General features: G+C 40.0%; 2 protein-coding genes across 4 annotated transcripts in view; one reads left to right on the forward strand and one right to left on the reverse strand.

Moving 5' to 3' along the window:
* Nucleotides 1–7,839: 7,839 nt before the first annotated feature.
* LOC309658863 (uncharacterized protein) lies at nt 7,840–26,044 on the forward strand (the record flags this gene model as incomplete). 2 transcript variants are annotated; one of them, XM_082457941.1, is made up of 4 exons in its annotated part: nt 7,840–7,924; nt 10,107–10,157; nt 13,396–13,578; nt 23,706–26,044. In XM_082457941.1, 4 exons carry the CDS (start codon nt 7,840–7,842, stop codon nt 23,792–23,794), a joined length of 408 nt encoding a protein of 135 aa, XP_082314067.1. In that variant the 3' UTR covers nt 23,795–26,044. The 2 variants fall into 2 exon arrangements, with proteins under 2 accessions (XP_082314067.1, XP_082314068.1); XM_082457942.1 differs by lacking the exon at nt 7,840–7,924 and adding an exon at nt 7,934–8,056.
* CDC42SE2 (CDC42 small effector 2) overlaps nt 24,358–27,192 on the reverse strand; it is a 53,533-nt gene continuing 50,698 nt past the window's right edge. Inside the window, exon 4 of one of the 2 annotated variants that reach the window (XM_082457953.1) lies at nt 24,358–26,043. The gene's annotated coding sequence lies outside the window, so the exon portion shown is untranslated. Of the gene's footprint in view, nt 26,919–27,192 lie in introns of both variants that reach the window. The other variant, XM_082457952.1, reaches the window with a different exon arrangement.

The raw sequence follows: 27,192 nt of genomic DNA on the forward strand, positions 1-27,192 counted from the left end.
AAAGAAGCACTTCATAAAAGAGAAACTGTCTAATAAACATGAAAAGGTGCCTAATCTCATTATTAAAAACCTCTACGTAAGTTTGGATTTGATGATGAGGGAAGTGTTAGCCATGCTGCCTTCTATTTGGAGTGTGGTGGCAGATGATCAAGGGTCAAAAGCTATCTTTTGGAAGAAACAAGAACAGGGCTAAATTTGGGGGAAGCTGTCATTTAAAAATGCACTGGAACCGCCAGATGGTGCCATGCTACAGTGTGATTCTTCTGTGATCTTTGTCTTTTTTTTTTTTTTTAATCTTTTTTGGAGTATAATTGCTTCCCAATACTGTGTTAGTTTCTGTTGCACAACAAAGCGAATCAGCCATATGCATACACATGTCCTCATATGCCCTCCCTCTTGAGCCTCCCTCCCATCCTCCCTACCCCACCCCTCTAGGTCATCGCAAAGCACCGAGCCCATCTCCCTGTGCTATGCTGCTGCTACCCACCAGCCAACTATTTTATGTTCAGTAGTGTATATATGTCAACGCTTCTCTCACTTCGCCCCAGCTTCCCCCTCCCACCCCATGTCCTGAAGTCCATTCTCTATGTCTGCCTCTTTATTCTTGCCCTGCACCTAGGTTCATCAGTACCTTTTTTTTTTTTTTTTTTAAGATTCCATATATATGCGTTAGCCTACGGATATGTTTTTGTCTCTCTGACTTCACTCTACAACAGACTCTAGGTCCATCCACCTCACTACAAATAACTCGATTTCGTTTCTTTTTATGGCTGAGTAATATTTCATTGTATATATGTGCCACATCTTTATCCATTCGTCTGTTGATGGACCTTTAGGTTGGTTCTGTGTCCTGGCTATTGTAAATAGTGCTTCAGTGAACATTGTGGTACATGTCTCTTTTTGAATTATGGTTTTCTCAGGGTATATGCCCAGTAGTGGGATTGCTGGGTCATATGGTAGTTCTGTTTTTAGTTTCTTAAGGAACCTCCATACTGTTCTCCACAGTGGCTGTATCAATTTACATTCCCACCAACAGTGCAAGAGGGTTCCCTTTCCCACACCCTGTCCAGCATTTATTGTTTGTAGATTTTTTGATGATGGCCATTCTGACTGGTGTGAGGTGATAACCTCATTGTAGTTTTGATTTGCATTTCTCTAATGATTAGTGATGTTGAGCATCTTTTCATGTGTTTGTTGGCAATCTGTATATCTTTTTTGGAGAAGTGTGTATTTAGGTCTTCTGCCCATTTTTGGATTGGGTTGTTTGTTTTTTTGATATTGAGCTGCATGAGCTGCTTGTATATTTTGGAGATTAATCCTTTGTCAGTTGCTTTGTTTGCAGATATTTTCTCCCATTCTGAGGGTTGTCTTTTCGTCTTGTTTATGGTTTCCTTTGCTTTGCAGTTAGGTCCCATTTGTTTATTTTGGTTTTTATTTCTGTTATTCTAGGAGGTGGGTCAAAAAAGATCTTGCTGTGCTTTATGTCAAAGAGTGTTTTTCCTATGTTTTCCTCTAAAAGTTTTATAGTGTCTGGTCTTACATTTAAGCCTTTTATCCATTTGGAGTTTATTTTTGTGTATGGTGTTCGGTGGTGTTCTAATTTCACTCTTTTACATGTAGCTGTCCAGTTTTCCCAGCACCACTTATTGAAGAGGCTGTCTTTTCTCCATTGTATATTCTTGCCTCCTTTGTCGTAAATTAGGTACCCATATATGCGTGGGTTTATCTCTGGGCTTTCTATCCTGTTCCATTGATCTATATTTCTGTTTTTGTGCCAGTACCATACTGTCTTGATTACTGTAGCTTTGTGGTACAGTTTGAAGTCGGGGAGCCTGATTCCTCCAACTCCGTTTTTCTTTCTCAAGGTTGCTTTGGCTATTCTGGGTCTTTTGTGTTTCCATATGAATTGTAAGTTTTTTTTTTTACTAATTCTGTGAAGAATGCCATGGGTAGTTTGATAGGGATTGCATGGAATCTGTAGATTGCTTTGGGTAGTGTAGTCATTTTCACAATATTGATTCTAATCCAAGAACATGGTATATTTCTCCATCTGTTTATGTCATCTTTGATTTCTTTCATCAGTGTTTTATAGCTTTCTGAGTACAAGTCTTTCGCCTCCTTAGGCAGGTTTTTTCCTAGGTATTTTATTATTTTTGTTACAGTGGTAAATGGGAGTGTTTCCTTAATTTCTCTTTCTGATTTTTCATTGTTAGTGTATAAGAATGGCAGAGATTTCTGTGCATTAATTTTGTATCCTGCAGCTTTACCAAATTCATTGATTAGCTCTAGTAGTTTTCTGGTGGCATCTTTAGGATTCTCTATGTATAGCATCATGTCATCTGCAAACAGTGACAGTTTTACTTCTTCTTTTCCTATTTGTATTCCTTTTATTTCTTTTTCTTCTCTGATTGCTGTGGCTAGGACTTCCAAAACTATGTTGAATAAGACTGGTGAGAGTGGACATCCTTGTCTCTTCCTGATCTTAGTGGAAATGCTTTCAGTTTTTCACCATTGAGTATGATGCTTGCTGTGGGTTTGTCATATATGGCCTTTATTATGTTGCGGTAGGTTCCCTCTATGTCCATTTTCTGGAGAGTTTTTATCATAAATGGGTGTTGAATTTTGTCAAAAGCCTTTTCTGCATCTATTGAGATGATCATATGGTCTTTATTCTTCAATTTGTTTGCTTAACAAAGCAAAATTGATCTGCATATATTGAAGAATCCTTGCATCCCTGGGATAAATCCCACTTGATCATGGTGTATGATCCTTTTAATGTGCTGTTGGATTCTGTTTGCTAGTATTTTGTTGAGGATTCTTGCATCTATGTTCATCAGTGATATTGGTCTGTAATTTTCTTTTTTGATATCTTTTTCTGGTTTTGGTATCAGGGTGATGGTGGCTTCATAGAGTGAATTTGGGAGTGTTTCTCCCTCTGCAATTTTTTGGAGGACTTTGAGAAGGATCAGTGTTAGCTCTTCTCTAAATGTTTGATGGAATTTGCCTGTGAACTCATCTGGTCCTGGACTTTTGTTTGTTGGAAGATTTTTAATTACGGTTTCAATTTCATTACTTGTGATAGGTCTGTTTATATTTTCTAATTCTTCCTGGTTCAGTCTTGGAAAATTGTACCTTTCCAAGAATTTGTCCATTTTTTCATGGCTGTCCATTTTATTGGCATACAGTGTTTGTAGTAGGCTCTTGTAATCCTTTGTATTTCTGCAGTGTCAGTTGTGATTTCTCCTTTTTCATTTCTAATTTTATTGATTTGCATCCTCTCCCTTTTTTTCTTGGTGAGTCTGGCTAAGGGTTTATCAATTTTGTTTATCTTCTCAAAGAAACAGCTTTTAGTTTTATTGATCTTTGCTATTGTTTTCTTCATTCCTATTTCATTTATTTCTGCTCTGATCTTTTTGATTTCTTTCCTTCTACTGACTTTGGGTTTTCTTTGCTCTTCTTTCTCTAGTTGTTTTAAGTGTAAGGTTAGATTGTTTATTTGAGATTTTTCTTGTTTCTTGAGGTGACATTGAATTGCTATGAACTTCATTCTTAGAACTGCTTTTGCTGCATCCCATAGGTTTTGGGTCGTTGTGTTTTCATTGTCATTTGTTTCTATGTATTTTTTAATTTCTTCTTTGATTTCTTCAGTGATCTCTTGCTTATTTAGTAGCGCACTGTTTAGCCTCCATGTATTTTTTTTTTACAGTTTTTTTCCTGTAATTGATTTCCAATCTCATAGCGTTGTGCTCAGAAAAGATGCTTGATACGATTTAAGTTTTCTTAAACTTTCCAAGGCTTGATTTGTAATCAATCGAGGCTTGATTTGTACATCTTGATTTGACACAAGATGTAATCTATCCTGGAGAATGTTCCATGTGCACTTGACAAGAAAGTGTGTTCTGCCATTTTTGGATGGAATGTTCTATAAATATCAAATCTATCTAGTCTATTGTGTCATTTAAAGCTTGTGTTTCCTTATTTGTTTTCTGTTTGGATGATCTGTCTGTTGGTGTAAGTGGGGTGTTAAAATCCCCTATATAATTGTGTTACTGTCAGTTTCTCCTTTCATGGTTGTTAGCATTTGCCTTATGCTATTGAGGTGCTCCTATGTTGGGTGCATAAACATTTATAATTGTTATATCTTTTTCTTGGATTGATCCTTTGGTCATTATGTAGTATCCCTCCTTATCTCTTGTAACAATCTTTATTTTAAAGTCTATTTTATCTGACACAAGTATTGCTACTCCAGCTTTCTTTTGATTTCCATTTGCATGGAATATCTTTTTCCATCCCTTCACTTTCAGTCTCTGTGTCCCTAGGTCTGAAGTGGGTCTCTTGTAGACAGCATATATATGGGTCTTGTTTTTGTTTCCATTCAGCCATCTGTGTCTTTTGGTTGGGACATTTAATCCATTTACATTCAAGGTTATTATCGATATGTATGTTCCTATTGCCATTTTCTTAATTGTTTTGGGTTTGTTATTGTAGGTGTTTTTCTTCTCTTGTGTTTCCCGCTTAGAGAAGTTTCTTTAGCAATTGTTGTAAAGCTGGTTTGGTGGTGCTGAATTCTCTTAGCTTTTGCTTGTTTGAAAAGCTTTTGATTTCTCCATTGAATCTGAATGAGATCCTTGCTGGATAGAGTAATCTTGGTTGTAGGTTTTTCTCTTTCATCACATTAAGTATATCCTGACACTCCCTTCTGGCCTGAAGAGTTTCCAGTGAAAAATCAGCTGATAACTTTATGGGGATTCCTTTGTATGTTGTTTTTTGTTTTTCCCTTACTGCTTTTAATATTTTTTCTTTGACTTTAATTTTTGTTTGTTTGATTAATATGCATCTTGGTGTGTTTTTCCTAGGTTTTACCCTATATGGGACTCTCTGTGCTTCCTGGACTTGTGTGACTATTTCCTTTCCCATGTTAGGGAAGTTTTCTACTATAATCTCTTCAGATATTTTCTCAGACCCTTTCTTTTTTTCTTCTTCTTCTGAGACCCCTGTAATTCGAATGTTGGTGCATTTAGTGTTGTCCCAGAGGTCTCTGAGATTGTCTTCAATTCTTTTCATTCTTTTTTCTTTATTCTGCTCCTCAGCAATTCCACCATTTTGTCTTCCAGCTTATTCATTCTTCTGCCACAGTTATTCTGTTATTGATTCCTTCTAGTGTATTTTTCATTTCAGTTATTGTGTTGTTCATCTCTGTTTGTTTGTACTTTAGTTCTTCTAGATCTTTGTTAAACATTTCTTGTATTTTTTCATTCCATGCCTCCATTCTATTTCCAAGATTCTGGATCATCTTTACTATATCATTACTCTGAATTCTTTTTCAGGTAGATTACCTATTTACTCTTCATTTATTTGGTCTTGTAGGTTTTTACCTTGCTCCTTCATCTGTGACATATTTTTTTGCCATCTCATTTTTTTTTTTTTCTTTATGAGTGGGATTGTGTTCCTGTCTTACTGATTATTTGTCCTGAGGCTTCCAACACTGGAGTTTGTAGGTTATTCGGTAGAGCTGGGTCTTGGTGCTGAGATGAGGAACTCTATGAGTCTTCACTCTGATGAATATTCCCTGGGGTCTGACGTTCTCTGTTAGTCCAGTGGTTCGGACTCAGAACTCCTACTGCAGGAGCTTCAGCCCAATCCCAGCTCATGACCCAAGATCCTGCAAGCCACATTGGGCAGCAAAAAAAAAAAAAAAAAAACAAAAAGCAAAAAATAAAACTAGACTAGGAAACTAACATATGTTAGAAAGAGTATAAAAATAAAAATATAGATGAATCAACAACTGGAAGGTACATCAGTACTACAATAGTAAAAAAGAGGAGAGTAAAGAGAAAAAAAAAAGCAGGGAGGAAAGGCCTTGGCTGTGGAGGGTGGGGGCCTAAGTAAGGGTGAGGTTTGGGCAGTGGGTAGGGCCAGTGCTCAGGACCCACAGGGCTGGAAAACGTCTTGGGGGCTCTGGGGGTGGGGCTTAGGGTCAAGGAACAGAAGGGGCCCAGGCGTGCCTCCCACCCCTGGTCTCAGAGAGCAGGGGACTTCACTTGGGAGCCCAGCAGGCTTCCTGGGCTTGATTGGGTGGGGCAAACGCCCTCCTCTCCTCTCCTGCTCCTCTGGTCTGGGAGGCCTCCTCCCGCCTGCTTCTCCTGATCTCCTGGCCTCCCTCCTAGGCCCCCAGGACCAATGCAGCCGGTGGGGGAAGGGGGTCTTGGAGGGCAGGGGACCAGCCTGGGAACTCATCAGGCTCCCGGGGCCCAAGTGGTCAGGGCAATTACCCTCTGCTCCTCTCCTGCTCCTCCGGATGGCCCTTCCCACCTGCCTCACCTGATCTCCCCGGCCTCCGTCTTATGACCCCAGGACCCACGCATCCTGGAGGGGGATTTGGAGTGGGGGTATCAGCCTGGTAGCTCAGCAGGCTCCCTGGTCCAAGTGGGCCGGGCAACTGCCCTCCACTCCTCTCCCACTTTTCCCGGAAAGTCCCTCCCGCCTGCCTCTTCTGATTTCCCCGGCCTCAGGAGCGCTGATCCTGTCTGGCCTCCACTTCTCCTCCTCTCTCAGTCTCCCCACGTCCTACCAGTTCACTTTGGGGTTCCTCCCATCTCCTTGGGCGTCAGAGTCCCCTACCAGTGGCTGGCAGGTGCCCTAGTTGTGAGGAGACGCTAACTCTGCATCTTCCCACACTGCCATCTTGACTCCGCCTCAGCATCTTTGTCTTTAAAAAAGGTGAGAGCAAGACTTACTGTCATTATATATATATATAAATAAAATAGAGTTATATATTTTTGGTCATGTTGGGTCTTCATTACTGCACGCGGGCTTTCTCTAGTTGAAGCAAGCGGGGGCTACTCTTCATTGCGGTGTGCGGGCGTCTCATTGCAGTGGCTTTTCTTGTTGCAGAGCACAGGCTCTAGGCATGCGGGCTCAGTAGTTGTGGCATGCAGGCTCAGTAGTGGCTCGCCGGTTCTAGAGCACAGGCTCAGTAGTTGTGGCGCACGGGCTTAGTTGCTCCGTGACATGTGGGATCTTCCTGCACCAGGGGTCGAACCCGAGTCCCCTGCATTGGCAGGTGGATTCTTAACCACTCAGCCACCAGGGAAGTCACTATTTTTTTTTTTTTAATTTGGGTTGTGCAATGTGAGTTGTTAAAGTTTATACTGTGGTAATTTTATATACATACACATTGTGAAATGATAACCACAGTCAATGCACTCATCATCTCACGTAGTTACCTTTTTTTGTAGTGAGAACACTTAAAATCTACTCTCTTAACACATTTCAGGTTTACAATTATGGAAAACAGTATGGAAGTTCCTCAAAAAATTAAAAATAGAACTGCCATATGACCCAGCAACCCCATCTCTGGATATATATCCAAAGGAAAAGAAATCATTTTTTCAAAGAGATACCTGCCTTCTCATGTTCATTGCAGCATTATTCACAGTAGCACGATATGCAAACAAGCTAAGTATCCATTGATGGGTGAATGGATAAAGAAAATGTGTGTGTGTGTGTGTACATATACATATATTTTTTGTTTATTTTGCAAGCTCACCTTCCTCAAATTTCTTGCTAAATGATGTAATTCCTCAAAAACAAAAACAAAAAAAAAAGTAGAACAAGGTAATTTCTTAAAGATCTTTCCAGATATGTCTGCAGCATAGTGAAATATTTCAGAAGACTCCTCCTTCACAGAGGTAATGAAATGGAAGCATTTCCAACCAGAAAATATGGAATTTTAGACAAATTCTATTTGGATAATCTTCAGATGATAATGGTCAGTGTGGATACAGCTATTTCCTAATATAGTGTTTGTACATCTGGGCGTAGGATTTGGAATACTTGATGGGTGGTGTTTTTTTCCAGGGCTCCCAAAGGAAATCTTCCAGAAAATACAAATGGCCCAACTCTGAACAGGAATGGAAAGCAGGTAATATATATAAGAGCCAATTAAACTTCTACAGTCTACACTGAACAACATACTCCAAAGACTCCTGGCAGCTGCTCATCCTTTCTGATTACTTGGTATTTTTGATCTTCCTAACTTTGACCATTTTGATGGGTATGTAATGGTGTTTTTCTGTGGTTTTGGTTTTCATTTCCCTTATTGTTAATGGGGTTGAGCTTTTCATATTTGTATGAGCCATTGAATTTGCACTGTTATGAAATGTTTTTGAGTTTATTTTTTCTTATCAATTTGTAAATATTCTTTATATGTATATATTCTAGATATGACTCCTCCATCTGTTATATCTATGGCAGATATCCTCTCTCCCTCTGTGGCTTGCTTTGTCATAGCCTTAGTGGTGTCTCTTGATGAAGGGAAGTTCTTAATTTTGAACTAGAGAAATTTATTCTTTTCCTTTATGGTTAGTGCTTTGTTTGTGATTTAAGAAGTCTTTGTGTACAACAACATATTTGTGTTATCTTTTAGATACTTGGATGTTTTGCCTTTTAAATTTAGCTCTGAAGTATATCTGGAATAGGTTTTTGTGTATAGTGTGAGGTAGACATCAGGTTTTATTCTCAGATCTGCAGATTGTTCCTGCACCATTTATTGAAAAGATAAGTCGTTTTTCCACTGCACTTCACACTTCAGTGATATCAACTGTCCGTATGTATATAAGTGTATCTGGGGTCTGTGTTCTCTTTTATCAGCCTATTTGTTCTTCCATTCCCCAATACCACATTGTCTTAATTACTCTCTTATTACAATACATGCTAATATCTGGTAGAGAAAGTTTTTTGACACTGTTCTTTTTCAAGAACATGTTAACTATTCTTGTATCATTGCATTTCCAAATGAGTTTTACAACCAGCTTATCAATTTATATGCACATATAACAAACACACACGCACACAGAAACAAGTGTGGTTTTGAATGGGATTTTCTTACCAACTTGAAGAAAATTAACACCTTCATAAAATTTAGTCTCCCTATCTGTGAACCCAGTATATGCCTCCATTTATTTCGATTTTCTGTTGCTCTCACTGTTTCATTGTTGTATGTTTAAGGGCTTTCATATTTCTCATATAAGATTTATTTTTAAGTGTTTTAAGTATTTTTTGTTTATTTTTTTCTCTTGCTTTATTTTTTTAATTAATTAATTAACTAATTAATTTGGCTGCATTGGGTCTTCGTTGCTGCGCGCGGGCTTTCTCTAGTTGCAGCAAGCAGGGGCTACTCTTGGTTGCGGTGCGTGGGCTTCTCATTGTGGTGGCTTCTCTTGTTGCAGAGCATGGTCTCTAGGCGCGCGGGCTTCAGTAGTTGTGGCACATGGGCTCAATAGTTGTGGCTCACGGGCTCTAGAGCGCAGGCTCAGTAGTTGTGGCACATAGGCTTAGTTGCTCCGCAGCATGTGGGATCTTCCTGGACCAGGGGTTGAACCCGTGTCCCCTGCATTGGCAGGCAGATTCTTAACCACTGCGCCACCAGGTAAGTCCCTCTCTTGCTTTACTGAGTTATATACTTGGCAAATGAAAATTGTGTATGTTTTATTTTTTTATTTATTTGTTTGTTTATTTAATCCCCTTTCTTTCTCAACCAGATGTGTACAGGGGTTATCTCTAGCAGTGACTACATTTTTTTTTTAAATGTGTTTATTTAATAATTTGGCTGCATCAGGTCTTAGCTGAGGCATGCCAGCTCTTCATTGTGGTGCACGGCTTCTCTCTAGTTGTGGTGTGTGTGCTCCAAAGTGTGTGGGCTCAGTAGTTGCTGCACGCGGGCTCCAGAACGTGTGGGCTCAATAGTTGCGGCACGCGGGCTTCTCTTTAGTTGTGGGGCTCTCTAGTTGTGGTGCGCAGGCTCTCTAATTGCGGCACCCGTGCTCCAGAGCATGCAGGCTCAGTAATTGCGGCACGCAGGCTCTCTAGTTGTGGTGCACAGGCTCTAGAGCACGTGGGCTTAGTTGCCCCGTGGCATGTGGGATCTTAGTTCCCCGACCAGGGATTGAACCTGTGTCCCCTGCATTGGAAGGCGCAGTCTTAACCACTGGACCACCAGGGAAGTCCCTGTGTATATTTTAGATGTATGTCTTAGTCCATTTGGGCTGGTGTAACAAAATGCCATAGACTGGGTGGCTTATAAACAACAAATTTCTTTGTCACAGTTCTGAAGGCTGAGAAGTCCAAGATCAAGATGCTGGCAGGTTTGGCATCTGGTGAGAACTTTTTTCCTGGTTCATAAATGGTGTGTCCTCACAGAACAGAAGGGGCGAGGGATCTCTCTGGGGCCTCTTTTGTAAGGGGACTAATCCCATTCATGAGGGCTTCACCCTTATGACCTAATCACCTCCAAAGGCCATACCTTTTAATATCACCTCCAGAGATTAGGATTTCAACATACAGAATTGGGGGCGGGGATCATAAACATTTAGTGTATAGTGTACACTATACAATGTGATGATTTGATACATGTATACATTGTGAAATGATTACCACAATTAAGCTAATTAACATATCCATCACCTCACATAGTTACAATTTATGTGTGTGGTGAGAACACTTGAGATCAACTCTTTTAGCAAATTTCAAGTATACAATACAGTATTACTAACTATAGTCACCATGGTATACAATACCACTCCAGAACTTACTCATCCCACATAACTGAATCTTTGTACCCTTTGACCAACATCTCTTCTCTTCCCCCTTCCCCCTCAAACCCTGGCAACCACCAGATCCCACATATAAGTGAGATCATGCAATATTTTTCTATGCTTGGCTTACTTCACTCAGCATAAGGTTCATGCATGTTGTCACAAATAGCAGATTTTTTTCTTTTGTAAGGCTGAATAATATTACTCTGTGTGTGCGTGCAGGAAAAGTATGTGCATGTGCACATGCCCCATAGTTTTTATGCATTCATCTGTCGACGGACACTTAGGTTGTTTTCAGATCTTGGCAGTTTTGTCAGTAATGCTGCAGTGAACATGGAGATGCAGATACCTCTTCAACCAACAGTCAGCAAGAAGCTGGAGCCCTCAGTTCTACAAGTTAATGAATTCTGCCAACAACCTGAATGAGCTTAAGTGGCTTTTTCCCTAGTTAAGCCTCCAGATTCAAGCACAGCTCAGTTGAAACCTTGACTACCCAGCCAAGCTGACCCACTGAATTTCAGACTCCTGATGCACTGAAACTGTGCTAGTTTAAAAGCTGTTGAATTTGTGGTAATTTACTGTATAGCAAAAGATAACTAATATATCGTTTGTTAGCTGTATGACCTTGGGGAGGCTGTGTATATTCCCTGTGCCTTAGTTCTTTCATCCTCAAATCAGGTTAACAACAATAACCTATCCCATAGGCTATGAGGATGAAATGAGTTAATGCAAGCACAGTCCTCTGGCAATGTCCAGCCCCCTAGAAATTTTCTCAGTAATTATGAGCTGTATTATCACTGCCTTTCTCTCTCTCCCTCCCTCCCTCTTTTCCCTCTTCATACCTCAGTAGTTTTTTTACCCTGATTCTTCATCTCATCTCCTTTTCTAGAATTTCATTTCTTTGCCTAATATAGTCTTGGCTGGCCAACACCTTTATCTAATTGTCATTTATCGTACAACCTCAACTATTCTAAATATAATCAAGATGCTCCAAAACCAAAATGATTCCATGTAGAAAAGACATTAAAGTTATATTCTTGACTTGTTAATGAGACACAGAGCTTTCTTGTTCCCTAAACTAAAGCACACTGGAAGTCAGAACTTAAAACTGTGAGTGGAAAACTTGAGGGAAGCATATTCACAGTGATAAGAATGTGATTAAGACAACCTGAGACGGGAGGAACCTGAAAACTCTAAAAGGCAGAGAACTCACAGAGCAGTTGGAGGCAGCAACAGGCTGCAGCTCAGGGATCGCTGAGGGTTATCACTGAACAAATGCTGGACAAGACACTCATTCTCTCTAAATTTTGATTTCTAAATTTGTTTATAATGACAATATTGTCATTAAGAGAGCCTCAAAGTCCATTCTACACTAATGAGAACAGAGTGTGTATTTTATATTTTCATACTTGAAATATGTATGATATAATATTAGAAATATGTAATACTTCAAAAAGATTTATTTAAAGTTGTTAAATAAAAGATCTCTTGTTCAACAACAAAATGAAAACCCACAATTTTAAAATGCGCAAAGCCCTCAAATAGAAATTTTTCAAAGAGAGAAAAATGGCCAGTAAGCACATGAAAAGATGCTCAACATCACTACTCAAGAAGGAAATGCAAAAAACTACAATATACCTCACAACCATTAAGATGGCTATGCTCAAAAAAAAAAAAAAAAAAAAAAACTAGAAAATTACAAATGTTGAGAAGGATGTGGAGAAACTGGAACCCTGTGCACTCTTGGTGGGAATGTAAAATGGTTCCATCCCCGATGGAAAACAATATGGAGGTTCCTGAAAAAGTTGATAATGATACAACCTCTAAAAGAATTGAGAGCAGAATCTCAAAGAAAGATTTCTACACTCATGCATTATTCACAATAGCCAAGAAGTGAAAGCAACCCAAATGTTCATCGATGGATAAATACATAAATAAAATGTGGTATATATGTAAATGGAATATTATTCAACTTTAAAAAGGAAGGAAATTCTAATACATGCTACAACATGGATGAACCTTGAAAACAGATGTTATGTTAAGTGAAATAAGCCAGTAACAAAAAGGCAAATACTGCTATGATTCTGCTTGTGTGAGGTGTCTAGAGTAGTCACATACATAGACACAGAAAATAGAACTGTTATTGCCAAAGGCTGGGGAGAGAAAAATGGGGAGTTGTTCAGTGTTTTGCAAGATGAAAATGTTCCGGAAGTTGGTTGCACAATAATGTAAATGTATGTAACACTAATGAAATGTGCACTCAAAAATGGTTCCAATGGTAAATTTATGTTTGTATATTTTACCACAGGTTTTTTTAAATGCCCAGCAAAAATCTAACCCAAGAAAGATTAACAAATGAAATAGTTGTGGTGGCTGCAGCTAGAGAGGGAGAGGGAAACTCATAGGCAGTAATAGAAGGTTTCAACTCCTTTGAGACCAGAAGTATGTTGAGGGCAGTTGCACATACCTAATAAACCCAAACTCCAAATGCTCTCTCCTCCTGCGTCTCACCCATAAAATCCCCTAGGGCACTAGAGATCAAGTGGCTAGTCAGCACTGAGATTTGCACCAAGGGCAAAAACTCACAGGGAAACTTACCCTTAGGTTTTAACTCCAGCTTGTCAAGCACTCATTTCACTACAACCCTGGGGCTTCACCATGCTGAGGAGCTAACAAACTTGAAAGCAGTTATTTTTCTGTCATCACCAAGGTTAGATATTTAAATCCTATTTGAGCTCATGGCTTCCTTTGAGAGGCAGAGAAATAAACAAGATGGACCAAAGAACTCTTTCTGTTCCAGGAAGCGCATGCAGGGGACAGGTGTTGGGTCGTGGTCTGGAGATCTGCTGGGGACCCAGGTGCTCAGGACGGCAGGAGGTTGGGAATCCTGTGTGGACTCACTGCTTGGAGCTGAACACTGAACCTCCTTTCTGGCTTCTGACCTCCCCAAAGCCCGCAAGCCCACTGCAGCCTGGACCTCAGGGTAGGTTCTGCTGCTAGGCTGTTCCTGGCATTCTGGGTTACTGCTTATTTTCTTTTCAGTATTTTTAATTTTCCAATTAAAAAAATATTTTGTGTTGGGTCATCCTGAACCCTGTCCTGCCGACACCTTTTGGCTTAAAGAGTATGGCGTCTTCCTAGGTCTCCAGGGTCTGGAATGCAGTGTTGGGTCTGGGCTTCTGAGGAGCAGAAGGTTTGAGGCTTCAGAGCCAGGTATTCTCTCTCCATTCAGGTGACAGCAAAGGAGAGCCCGAAGTCCAGCAGAGTGGCTTAGAATCCTCTCTTTTCTGCCCTTTGTCTTTCTTCTCATCTGTAAACCTCGTCTCCTTTGAGATAGGCACTGGCAAGCAGCTGAAGGATGCGGACTTAACCCCTGTTCTTAACCCCACTCCTGCATTTTGCCCTACAAGCCTTCCTGCCTTTCCTTGTCTTGCAACAACTCCTCATTCCCTTTTTATTTTTTATTTATTTTTTAAAATAAATTTATTTATTTATTTTATATTTTATTTTTGGCTGCGTTTGGTCTTCGTTGCTGTGCGCAGGCTTTCTCTAGTTCCGGCGAGCGGGGGCTACTCTTCGTCATTGCGGTGCACAGGCTTCTCATTGCGGTGGCTTCTCTTGTTGCGGAGCACAGGCTCTAGGCCCGTGGGCTTCACTAGTTGCGGCACGCAGGCTCAGTAGTTGTGGTTCACGGGCTTAGTTGCTCTGCGGCATGTGGGATCTTCCCGGACCAGGGCTCGAACCCCTGTCCCCTGCATTGGCAGGCGGATTCTTAACCACTGCGCCACCAGGGAATTCCCCCATTCCCTTTTTAAAGGCAACTATTCCTTTCCCAATCCATGGGGTTTGGGTGGGACTACAAGTCGCCTCATACACATGTGTGTACGTGTGTACGTGACTGCACGCAGGCCAGTGTGAGGCATTCCTTGGAATTCCTAGCATGTAGGTCAAGGCCAGCTCCTGTATGACCCCATGACATTCATCATAAACCGTAAGACTACTATGCCCAGTTATTGGCTGTTTGACCTTGAGCAGGTTATTTACCCTCTCTAATCATCTGTCCCATCATCTATGACATTGGGAGAGTAAAAGCTCTTATTTTTTTTTAAATTAATTAATTAATTAATTTATTTTTGGCTGTGTTGGGTCTTCATTTCTGTGTGAGGGCTTTCTCTAGTTGTGGCAAGCGGGGGCCACTCTTCATCGCGGTGCACGGGCCTTTCACTGTCGCGGCCTCTCTTGTTGCGGAGCACAGGCTCCAGCTGCGCAGGCTTAATTGTTGTGGCTCACGGGCCCAGCTCTTCCGTGGCACGTGGTATCTTCCCAGACCAGGGCTCGAACCCGTGTCCCCTGCATTGGCAGGCAAATTCTCAACCACTGCGCACCAGGGAAGCCCCAAAGCTCTTATTAAATAGGATGTTTTTGGGAATGAGCCAAGCGCACGCCTAGCAGGTGACTGGTGTTTACTAAATGTCTCCTCACCTTCTCCCTCTGGTGTCCCGTCTTCTCACGTAGCCCCACAGCCAGGCCCTCCTCCCTCCCACGAGGCAAGGCCTGCAGTGTTTTGGCAATCTGGAACCAAAGTCTAATGAATAAGCCAATAATTGAACCTGTACTGGAAGTTCCACTTTCTGTGTTTCTTAACATTGGAAAGAAAATAGAGATCATACTTTTGTTAGTACTTTTACCACCTATTTCACCAGAAGCCTATGCTGCTGATTTTCTCTGTACAGTCCTTGTAAGTACTTCATTTTATGAACCACCAAGGGTGTCATTGAGCTAGACTGACATACCTGCTGTTCTCTGGTTGTTCATTGTACCTGAGAGCTGCAGAGACTGCGAGGCAGGAGAGAGCTCTCCACAGAGGTCCCCACTACCGAGCAGAGAAAGGAGGGTGCCAGAATCAGGGAAGAGAAAGTACAGCCTGCATTCTAAAATCCAAGTCAAGAAGGTCTGTCTAATACTAGAACACATTGTGTTTGCCACTCACTGATTTCCTAGAGTAACTGGCTGGGCTGCACTGGGGTCTCCCCTTCCTTAGTGCCAGCACGCTAGGAAAGGCCCACGTCCACGTCACAGAGTTTTTTTTGCACATGGTGTTTTTCACATGGGACACTAGGTCAACATCTATGTCCGATCCTGTGTGTGGTATGAGGCTTTTTTTTTTTTTTTTTTTTATTTATTTGTATTTTTATCTTATACATTTATTTATATTTATTTATTTTTGGCTGCTTTGCATCTTCGTTGCTGCGCACGGGCTTTCTCTAGTTGCGGCGAGTGGGGGCTACGCTTCGATGCGGTGCACGGGCTCTCATTGCGGTGGCTTCTCTTGTTGCCGAGCACGGGTTCTAGGTGTGTGGGCTTCATTAGTTGCAGCACGCGGGCTCAGTAGTTGTGGCTCACAGGCTTAGTTGCTCCGCGGCATGTGGGATCTTCCCGGGCCAGGGCTCGAACCCGTGTCGCCTGCATTGGCAGGCGGATTCTTAACCACTGCACCACCAGGGAAGTCCCTGGTATGAGGCTTTAATGGAAAACATCAAATGGTTTTTACATAGATATGCATGATGCGTTTATCCCTTAAGTCCCTGCTGTGTGCCAGGCACAGTGAGGGTGCTCTGTATAAAGCATTAGGCATCACCTTACTAGTGGCATCTAGCAAAGAAAGACCTCGTGTGTAATGGCTTTTACAGCCTGCGTGGAACTCCTGCTGCCTACGGGAACAAATGCACCTTAGTCCTGAGGTACTGGGCAGTTGCTGACATGGCCTCTTTTGGGGTCTTTGGTTCTTGTGATGGTCATGTTCCCATGAACCTTTTTAATAAGATGTCAATCCTGAAAGCATCATTTCTGGTGGCACAGCATGTTGGGCACAAGTGGTCTCAATTAGAGTTTATCCCAAGTTTGCACTTAGGAGGAATAGAGAAAAGGATATCAGGTGGTTGATTTGCATTTCTCAGCTGTATGTCCAAGACTACTTGGAGGCAGTTCTCAGTGGACACTTGATTAGAATGTAAATGTCATACTTTTCTTAATGTTTCCCTTCTCTTTATTTTCCCACTCTGCTGTTGCCTTTGATCAAGTTCACCTAATCTGTTCTTTGACTTTCTAAGAATTTGACCACCCGATACACCTCACAGAAGTGGAACTGTTACCGACCCAGGCCCTTGGACTAATCAATAGAGATTCATAAGAGGCCAGAGAATTTCAGGCGAGGCATTACTGGGGCTCACGCTGCAGCACGAGGGAGTCAAAGCAAGAAACAGACATCCTTGCCCGCTCCCCAGGAAGAAATGTTTGGATCCTTAAATGGGATAACAGGGGCAGGTCCATGGGTTGGGCAGGAGGCAGAGCTTAGGTGGTCTGTCCATCCCCTTGGTGGTGCCATGTGCAGGGATCGTGTGCAGTATCGTGCTTTTGCTCCCAGCACCCCCAAAATGGCGGACTTGCTCACTACTGCCTCCCCACAAAGCTCGTATGGTGGTCATGATGCCCCAACTGCTCATGCGTGCAGTTATTTTTAGTCACTTCTAGTTTCTTTGTATCCTTCTGCTCAAGGAGATGTTTGTCCAGGTGCAGGCACTCCAGTAGAGGATCCCAGGTCCCAGCCTATCTCAGCATCACATCCTCAAAGTTCATTCACATTGTTGGATGTGTCAGAATTTCTTTTTTAAGGCTGAATAATATTCCATTGTTAAGTATATACTGCATTTTATTTTTCCATTCAGCTGTCGATGAACACGAGTTACCTCTACACCTTGGCTGTTGTGAATAATGTTGCTGTAATCATGAGTGTACAAATATCTCTTTGAAACTCTGCTCTCAATTCTTTTCGATATATACCCAAAAGTAAGATCATATGGTAGTATTTTGAATTTTTTGAGGACCCTCCATGCACAGGGTTCCAATTTCTCCATGTCCTAACACATTATTTTGTTTTGTTTTTACCAAAGCCATCTTATTATGAGATGCTATCTCATTATGGTTTTGATTTGCATTTCCCTCATGATTAGTGATGTTAAGCATCTTTTTATCTGCTTATTGGCCATTTGTCTATCTTCTTTGGAGAAATGTCTATTCAAGTCCTTTGCCCACTTTTTAATTGAGCTGTTTGTTCTCTGTAATTGAGTGGTAGGTGTTCTTTGTATATGCTGGATATAACCCTTTATCAGATATAGGATTTGTAAATAATGTTCTGCCATTCTATAGGTTTCCTTTTTATTCTGTTGATTGTATTTTTTTGATGCACACAAGTTTTTAATTTTGAAGTAGTCCAGTTTTTCTGTTTAGTTTTGTTGCCTGTGCTTTTGGTGTCTTATCCAAAAAAATCATTGCCATATGCACTGTCATGAAGCTTTTCCCCTGTGTTTTCTTCTAAGAGTTTCATAGTTTTAGGTCTTATGTTTATGTCTTTGATCCAATTTTTGTATATCGTTTAAAGTAATGGTCTGCTAGTCTGAATGCCTGTGTTCCCCCAAAATTAATATGTTGAAATCCTAATGCCCTATGTGATGGTGTTAGTAGGTTAGCCTTTGGAAAGTGCTTAAGTCATGGAGGCTCTGCCCTGAATGGAATTGGTGCTCTTATAAAAGAGGCTCCAGAGATATCTCTTGCCTCTTGCACCATGTGAGGACACAGCAAGGTGGCACTGGCTATGAGCTAGGAAGTAGGGCCCTCACCAGAAGGCAACCATGCTGGCACCTTGATCTTCTACTTCCCAGCCTCCAGAATTATAAGAAATAAATTTCTGTTGTTTATAAGATACCCAGTCTGTGGTATTTTGTTGTAGTAGCCTAAACATACTATGACATGGTTCATCTTTATTCTTTTGTATGTGGATATCCAATTTTCCCAGCACTGTTTGTTCAAAAGACTGGCTTTCATCCATTGAGTGGTCTTAGCATCCTTGTTGAAAGTCATTTGACCAGACATAGGAAAGTTTATTTCTGGGCTTCCTATTTTAGTGGTCTATATGTCTCTTTATGACAGTACTAACCTGTTTTAATTACTGTAGATTTATATTGCTTTAAAATCAAGTATGGTACCTGCAACTTTTTCTTTTTCAACATTATTTTGACTCTTCAGAGTCCCTTGAGATTCCATATGAATGTTAGGATGGATTTTTCTATTTCTGAAAAAAATGCCACTGGGATTTTGATAGAGTACATTAAATCTGTAGATCATTTTGGATACTACTGACATCTTAACAATATTAAGTCTTTCAATCCATAAACAGAGGATGTCTTTTGTGTCTTCTTTCTTTCACTAATGTTCTGTAGTTTTCAGCACAGAAGTCTTTTGCCTCCTTGGTTAAATTTATTCCTAAGTGTTTTATTCTTCTTGATTCTATTGTAAATGGAGTCATTTTCTTAATTTCCTTTTCGGATTGTTCATTGTTAGTGTACAGAAACATAACTGATTTTTGTGTTGATTTTGTATCTTGCCACTTTGATAATTTATTTGTTCTAACAGGTGTTAGAGCTGTAATCTTAAGGGCTTTCTACATATCAGATCATGTTGTGTGTGAAGCAAGGTAACTGCCTTTTAATTCTTTTTCTTGTTTAACTGCTCTGGCTAGGACCTCCAGTTACTTTGTTTAGTCAAAGTGGTAAAAGCAGACATCTGTGTCTTGTTCCTGACCTTAAAGAAAAGCTTTCAGTCTTTCATCACTGAATATGAATACCACCTGTGGGCTTTTCATATATGGTCTTCATTTTGTTTCCTTCTATTCCTAGGTTGTTGAGTGTTTTTATTGTAAAAGGGTATTGAGTTTTGTCACATTGAGATGGGATCAAATGGGTTTTTATTCACTGTCACTCTGCAAATGTGGTATATTACATTGATTGACCTTATTATATTGACCCATTCTTGCACTCCTGGAATAAATTCCACTTGGTCATCATGTGTAATCCTTTTGTCATCATGTATAATTCTTTTAATGTGCTGTTGAATTGTTTGCTATTATTTTGTTGAGGATTTTTGTATTGCTTTCCTCTTGGTGCTTTTAAGATTGTTTTTGACTTTTGATGGTTTGATTAAATCTTGGTGTAGGCCTCTCTGGATGTATCCCACTTTGAGTTGTTGAGCCCCTTGTGTTTATATTCCCATTTTTCCCCTCAAATTTAGGATGTCTACAGCCACTTGCTCCCTGTACCTTTTGTGCTATGTTCTGAATGGTAGTGTGCCCCGTGGAGTTCATGCTGAAATTCTAACTCCCAAAGGTGATGGTATTACAAGGTGCAGCCTTTGGGAAGTGCTTCAGTCACAAGGGTGTAACTCAAGAATGGGATTAGTGCTGGATACAGGAGACTCCAGAGAGCTCCCCAGCCCTCCCACCAGGTGAAGATATGAAAAATCTGCATCTGGCAGAGGGCCCTCACCTAACTGTTGCTGGCACCCTGATCTCAGACTTTAAGCCTCCAGAACTGTGGGAAGTAACTTTCTGTTGTTTATAAGCCACCCAAATCTGGGGTATTTTGTCATAACATCCCTAACAGACTAAGCTTCTTTTCACTATTTCTGAAAAGTAAAATATTTTGGGTGTTGTTTCTGGTTTTCTTTAAAAACAGTGTTTCCTGACACTGCCTGAACATGCTGCAGCCAACAAGGTGGTCCATGCACCTCATCAGAGGTGGACAGGCCCTGGGGAGCTCAAAGCACAGAGCTAGAGTCCAGGGTAAAGGATTCAGTCAGCTCAGACATTTTGAAGGCACACAGATTTTTTTTTTAAACATCTTTATTGGAGTATAATTGCTTTACACTGGTGTTAGTTTCTGCTTTATAACAAAGTGAATCAGTTATACATATACATATGTTCCCATATCTCTTCCATCTTGCGTCTCCCTCCCTCCCACCCTCCCTATCCCACCCCTCTAGAGGGACACAAAGCACCGAGCTGATCTCCCTGTGCTATGCGGCTGCTTCCCACTAGCTATCTATTTTACGTTTGGTAGTGTATATATACGTCCATGCCACTCTCTCACTTTGTCACAGCTTACCCTTCCCCCTCCCCGTATCCTCAAGTCCATTCTCTAGTAGGTCTGTGTCTTTATTCCCGTCTTGCCCCTAGGTTCTTCATGACCTTTTTTTTCCCTTAGATTCCATATATATGTGGTAGCATACGGTATTTTTCCCTTTCTGACTTACTTCACTCTATATGACAGACTCTAGGTCCATCCACCTCACTCCAAATAACTCAATTTCATTCCTTTTTATGGCTGAGTAATATTCCATTGTATATATGTGCCACATCTTCTTTATCCATTCATCTGTTGATGGACACGTAGGTTGCTTCCATGTCCTGCCTATTGTAAATAGAGCTGCAATGAACATTGTGGTACATGTCTCTTTTTGAATTATGGTTTTCTCAGGGTATATGTCCAGTAGTGGGATTGCTGGGTCATATGGTAATTCTATTTTTAGTTTTTTAAGGAACCTCCATACTGTTCTCCATAGTGGCTGTATCAATTTACATTCCCACCAACAGTGCAAGAGGGTTCCCTTTTCTCCACACCCTCTCCAGCATTTATTGTTTGTAGATTTTTTGATGATGGCCATTCTGACCGGTGTGAGATGGTATCTCATTGTAGTTTTGATTTGCATTTCTCTAATGATTAATGATGTTGAGCATTCTTTCATGTGTTTCTTGGCAATCTGTATATCTTCTTTGGAGAAATGTCTATTTAGGTCTTCTGCCCATTTTTGGATTGGGTTGTTTTTTTTTGATATTGAGCTGCATGAGCTGCTTGTAAATTTTGGAGATTAATCCTTTGTCAGTTGCTTCATTTGCAAATATTTTCTCCCATTCTGAGGGTTGTCTTTTGGTCTTGTTTATGGTTTCCTTTGCTGTGCAAAAGCTTTGAAGTTTCATTAGGTCCCATTTGTTTATTTTTATTTCCATTTCTCTAGGAGGTGGGTCAAAAAGGATCTTGCTGTGATTTATGTCATAGAGTGTTCTGCCTATGTTTTCCTCTAAGAGTTCGATAGTGTCTGGCCTTACATTTAGGTCCCTTACATTTAGGTCTTTAATCCATTTTGAGTTTATTTTTGTGTATGGTGTTAGGGAGTGTTCTAATTTCATACTTTTACATGTATCTGTCCAGTTTTCCCAGCACCACTTATTGAAGAGGCTGTCTTTTCTCCACTGTATATTCTTGCCTCCTTTATCAAAGATAAGGTGACCATAGGTGCGTGGGTTTATCTCTGGGCTTTCTGTCCTGTTCCATTGATCTATATTTCTGTTTTTGTGCCAGTACCATACTGTCTTGATTACTGTAGCTTTGTAGTATAGTCTGAAGTCAGGGGGCCCGATTCCTCCTGTTCCATTTTTCGTTCTCAAGATTGCTTTGGCTATTCGGGGTCTTTTGTGTTTCCATACAAATTGTGCAATTTTTTGTTCTAGTTCTATGAAAAATGCCAGTGGTAGTTTGATAGGGATTCCATTGAATCTGTAGATTGCTTTGGGTAGTAGAGTCATTTTCACAGTGTTGATTCTTCCAATCCAAGAACATGGTATATCTCTCCATCTATTTGTATCATCTTTAATTTCTTTCCTCAGTGTCTTATAATTTTCTGCATACAGGTCTTTTGTCTCCTTAGGTAGGTTTATTCCTAGATATTTTATTCTTTTTGTTGCAATGGTAAATGGGAGTGTTTCTTAATTTCACTTCCAGATTTTTCATCATTAGTGTATAGGAATGCCAGAGATTTCTGGCACACAGATCTTTAAAAGACGGATGTGTTTAGATGGCTTCAATTAGGAACATTAAGAAAAAGGTAACTAGTGGCTTCCCTGGTGGTGCAGTGGTTAAGAATCCGCCTGCCAGTGCAGGGGACACAGGTTTGAGCCCTGGTCCAGGAAGATCCCACATGCTGCAGAGCAACTAAGCCTGTGCACCACAACTACTGAGCCTGTGCTCTAGAGCCCGTGAGCTACAACTACTGAGACTGCATGCTACAACTACTGAAGCCTGTGCACCTAAAGCCCATGCTCTGTGATAAGAGAAGCCACTGTGATAAGAAGCCCGTGCACTGCAATGAAGAGTAGCCCCTGCTCACTGCAACTAGAGAAAGCCTGCGCCCAGCAATGAAGACCCAACACAGCCAAAAATAAATTTAAAAAGAAAAAGGTAACTAACTAGGTCAAGCTCTGAAGATTTTGAAAGAAGTATCTTACTTGCTGCTTCTGTAAAGGAGCAAAAATAAAAGTAAAAAGCAGTGCCTAGGAATTCAGTGTATTCACCTATCTAAAGCTGGTGAACAGAGGAGATTTAGTGAGGAGTAAATGCTCTAGTTGTTAACAACTCTGGAGCTTGGATTTACAGAGGAGAAAATTTGGGGTTAGAATTGACACTGTTTTTACTCTCTTGCTCTTATCTTGAGACTAAAATCATCCTTTCTTTGGTACCAAAATCACCACTCTTGTAGTAATTGTGAAGTCCCAGATCAAACATTTGGATCTTCTTACTCTGGAATTATCTTTTTTTTTCTTTTGGCCATCAAAGGCAGATCAGCTAGAACACTATCAAGATGATGCAATTGAGAGGATAAAAGGGTAGGGTCAAAAGGAGTCCAGAGGCTGCTTGTATCTGGTAAAAAGCGTTTAAAACACCCACAACAAAACCCTCATCTCAGAAACATCCTGAATATTCAAAGTTTAGGTGCTAAAATATTAAAAGATTAGCATGAGTCATTTAATGGTTTAAGTAAGTTAAGTTCTCTTATTGGACCAGTCTAGATGGAAGACAGTAGTAAGCTGAAGGTAAAAAATTTCAATTGCTTTCTTACTAGTCTGCTGAAAGTATCTTTTAAGCACAGGGTATATATGAATTTTGTAAACTTTTGCGTTTTCACAATTTTAGCAAATTCCAGTCTATGTCTCTGACACTTTAATAGATTTGTCCTACTTTTTTGTGCATTTTACACATAGCCTTTAAAAACATATACTTGAAATAGGGCTCCTAATTAATATACAACATGAGTTTCTTCACATACTTTCGTCTTAACCCAATTTCCCTTTAGAGCCCTTGGCCATGAGCTGAGGACAAAGGTTATGGAAACTTTTTGAGATATTGTTGTTTCCTGATACTTTTCTCATTAATTTTTCTATTTTAGAATACTGTGTGGCAATTCTCATGATACAGCCAAACCTAACTGACCTATTAGTACCTGACCAATGCATTAAAGAAAGAAAGATGCTCTAACAAACAAACAGGATCTGGTGAGTACATAGATCTTTGTTCTAAATCAGTGGTGTTTCCCAGCTGTGGCACTGTGACATCTCTCTCTTGTGAGGGCTGATATTTAGTGGCCTCCCAGGGGTGTTAACAGCACCCCTTCCTTAGTTTCTGACTGACTGACACCAAAAATATCTCCAGACATTTTCAAATGTTCCCTGGAGAGCAAACTGCCCATCACATTCTGTGATGATGGACATATTCTATGACTGACTGAGGAACAGAATTCTTACTTTTATTTAAATCCTACATACACTGTGAGGACAAATTGCTTCAGCAAGGAAAATTGAATGACTTGGGGTTGGATACCTTTGTTAAAAAAATAATTGGGGTATTTATATTTTTCGTTTCTTCCTACTTTTAAATGTTTGTTTGGAAGTAGGACTTCTTTTTAGGTTCATTCTGTCTAGGCATTTATTAATTATAAGGTGACATTACAAGTTTAGAAATTTTCAAAACATATAACTCAAAAATCTAAGAAAGGCTAAAAAGGTGATATCTCCTCCTTGAAAGAAAGGAATTAACCAAACCAGGATTGAAAAACATTTATTGAAACAAAATCAAATACTTTCTTTTTATTATCTACAAGCCAACACTGAACTTACTTACTTTATTCAAGAATGAACACAATGTACAAAAAAAGTATGCTTATATTATAAAAATATGTCAATTTTATCTCCTGGGTGCTGAGCAGAAGTCATTTTAAACAAAATCAAGGCAAACTTGCTCTCTATAATAGAACTGCTATAATTTAATAACAAAAGTGAAAGCTAATATATACTCACAAAGTATCTTTAAAGGCCCACTGATAATGCTGCATTGGAAAGCTGAACCCAGTCACCACAGTTCACATTTCCAACCTATGCTCATGGGCACCACTTTTTTACAGAATGCATGTCATTAGTTAACAGCTGTTAGCATGTATTTCAGCAAAGTATTAACAGTCAATCATATTTAGTTAGCTTCAATTTTCACACATTGTTATGGGGAGCAAATGACCTCCCAAGATTTACAAACCCACTTATCCAGGTGGGACCTGCTAACTCCCTAAAAAAAAATCTGTGTCCAAGGTTAGTATCTTAAAGTTGTTGGTAATTTTCTTATTTCTTCTGAATAATTACTGGCACCTTCCTGGGCATGTGTTCTTGGCACACAGTGTGGCTACTTGTGCCTGTCAAGTCAGTGGCAGCTGCAAAACAGTTAGAGGCTGAAGAGTGCAGCCTTTGGCTTACCATGGAGACAGTGCTCACTGGAGTATTTGGTCCTTGGAGAATCAGGAAAGTGAGAGATTGGGGGAAAAAAAAGAATAAATCAAATTATGAATTGGGGAAAACGGACCATGGCTCCCTGTATTGTTCCAGGAGTTACACAGTTATATAAAATCTGTACTAATTTTTAAAGTCAGACTAGAAGTAGACTACATAGCATCCAGCACTGACAAGGCCAAACAAAATTCATCCCTTAAAGAGCTTGCACACTGCAGTGCCCTGTCTCTGGCTGAACAGAAAGACAGACAGTGGTACTCAGGCAAAATCCAGAATGCAGTATCAACACAATTAATGACATCAGATGAATTCAAGTTCAGAAGTTATTAAACTGCAAAATGCCTATTTTGACTGCTAAGCATAAATGTTTTTCCTTGACAGAGTCTCTGGGATTGACACCTATGAAGACTCAAAATTGCAGAAATATAAGGACTGAGTATTCTAGTGCCTGCTGTACTGGGTAAATTAAATCCAAAAGAACTGGGGGAAGAAATGCTTCCATGTTTTGCCTATATAAACCCAATATTTAGTTACCTGTTTCACAAGAACTTGTGACTAAGGTGAAGAGAAATGATCTCTCTTCCTTTATGCAATTACCTAATTCCTTATAGCTTTCTAAGTCAGTTTTCAATTAAGCCCTATTTCCTACATGAACTGTTATTCCTACCAAATGTAACTGTTACATAGGGCTGAACTGGACATAATTTAAACATTTTCATGAAAAAACAAACCACTAATTTGGCTTATGGGGAAAGAGAAGCATTTACAGAAATACAATGTGTGAAGAATAAACGTATTTTGGAACCTGAGCCAAAGGTTTCTCACCAATACCTTAATAAGTCACCATGCAGGTTGTTTTCACAGGCAACAACACAGCCAGGTCAACTGTTGCTCCTGGCAACTTCCATTGCCCCAAAATATGTGGAAGATGGAGAGGCCAATGACTGAAATCTGCAGTTAGGAATACAGGCCAAAAGCTCAACAAACTGCTACTGGAAGCAACTGGATACCATAATATTAAACATAAACAAGTGAAAACAGAATGAGCACACAAAGAAATGAACAAAGATCATGATGCTCAGAGTCAGACCCAATGAGGGTATTACCACACACACACACACACACACAGATACATAACCATACCTGTTTACAATCCCAGGCCCTTGCTCTCAAATAAATATATTGAACATTTACAACAGAATGAATGCCTTATGAATGCAAGCTTTTCTTTTATAACTCTAAATAAAAGTCATACTTCTAAACTAAGCTACAAATTGCCTTTTTTTGTGAAACTGATGTGACTTGGTGCCACAGCTAACCTTTCTCTAATAGCAGCAGTATCATCAGCCCATGGCAGCAAGGAAATGTTCATTTCTGGCATCCCATGGGCTCCCATACAAGCAACTTCATAAAGCATGCAGATACTACTCTGTTGAAGTTTCAAATGAATAGAAATGATCATTGTGCTTATGGGTCTCATACCTTCCAAAATATACATAAATGGTGACGACAAATTAAAATAGCAGTTCTTTGCTTACCAATAAAATCATAAGGCAGAGGGGTTGGCGGTGGAAAGAGAAATTGTTAAAAATGCGGGAAAAAATGCAAAACACTGCTAGCATTCACAAAAAAGATCATGCTAAAATCAGATCCATATTCATAAAAATCAATCATTAAGCCACAATCCAAAGAACTCTGTTCATGAGTCCAAAGGCATGCATGCCAGCTGAAGGAAATGCAGGAGTCTTCTGACAATAGTTTCTTCAGAGCAGAACAGTAACATGTCACTGGAGTAATCACAACAGGGTGAACAAGACGCCATCACACTTTTTTGCAATTGAAAAGAAAAGCAATCAATCACAATAAAAAAAATTAAACAACAGTGGAAACAAAACATAGAAATTCACAATGACCTATAAAACCAAAGAATAATCCAAATGATTTTTACCCTTTAGGGGTTCATGCCTCTTAATAGTTGTCTTTTTAATTTGAAAAGTTTATAATGAAAGGTTTATCCATAATGGTATTAAATATAAAATTACTTCACTACACATGGGATTTCGTGCAGTATCAATACTCAGTAACTTCACTCATGTTTAA

Source organism: Balaenoptera physalus (assembly GCF_965194825.1).
Source record: "Balaenoptera physalus genome assembly, chromosome: 3".
NCBI classification, from domain to species: domain Eukaryota; kingdom Metazoa; phylum Chordata; class Mammalia; order Artiodactyla; family Balaenopteridae; genus Balaenoptera; species Balaenoptera physalus.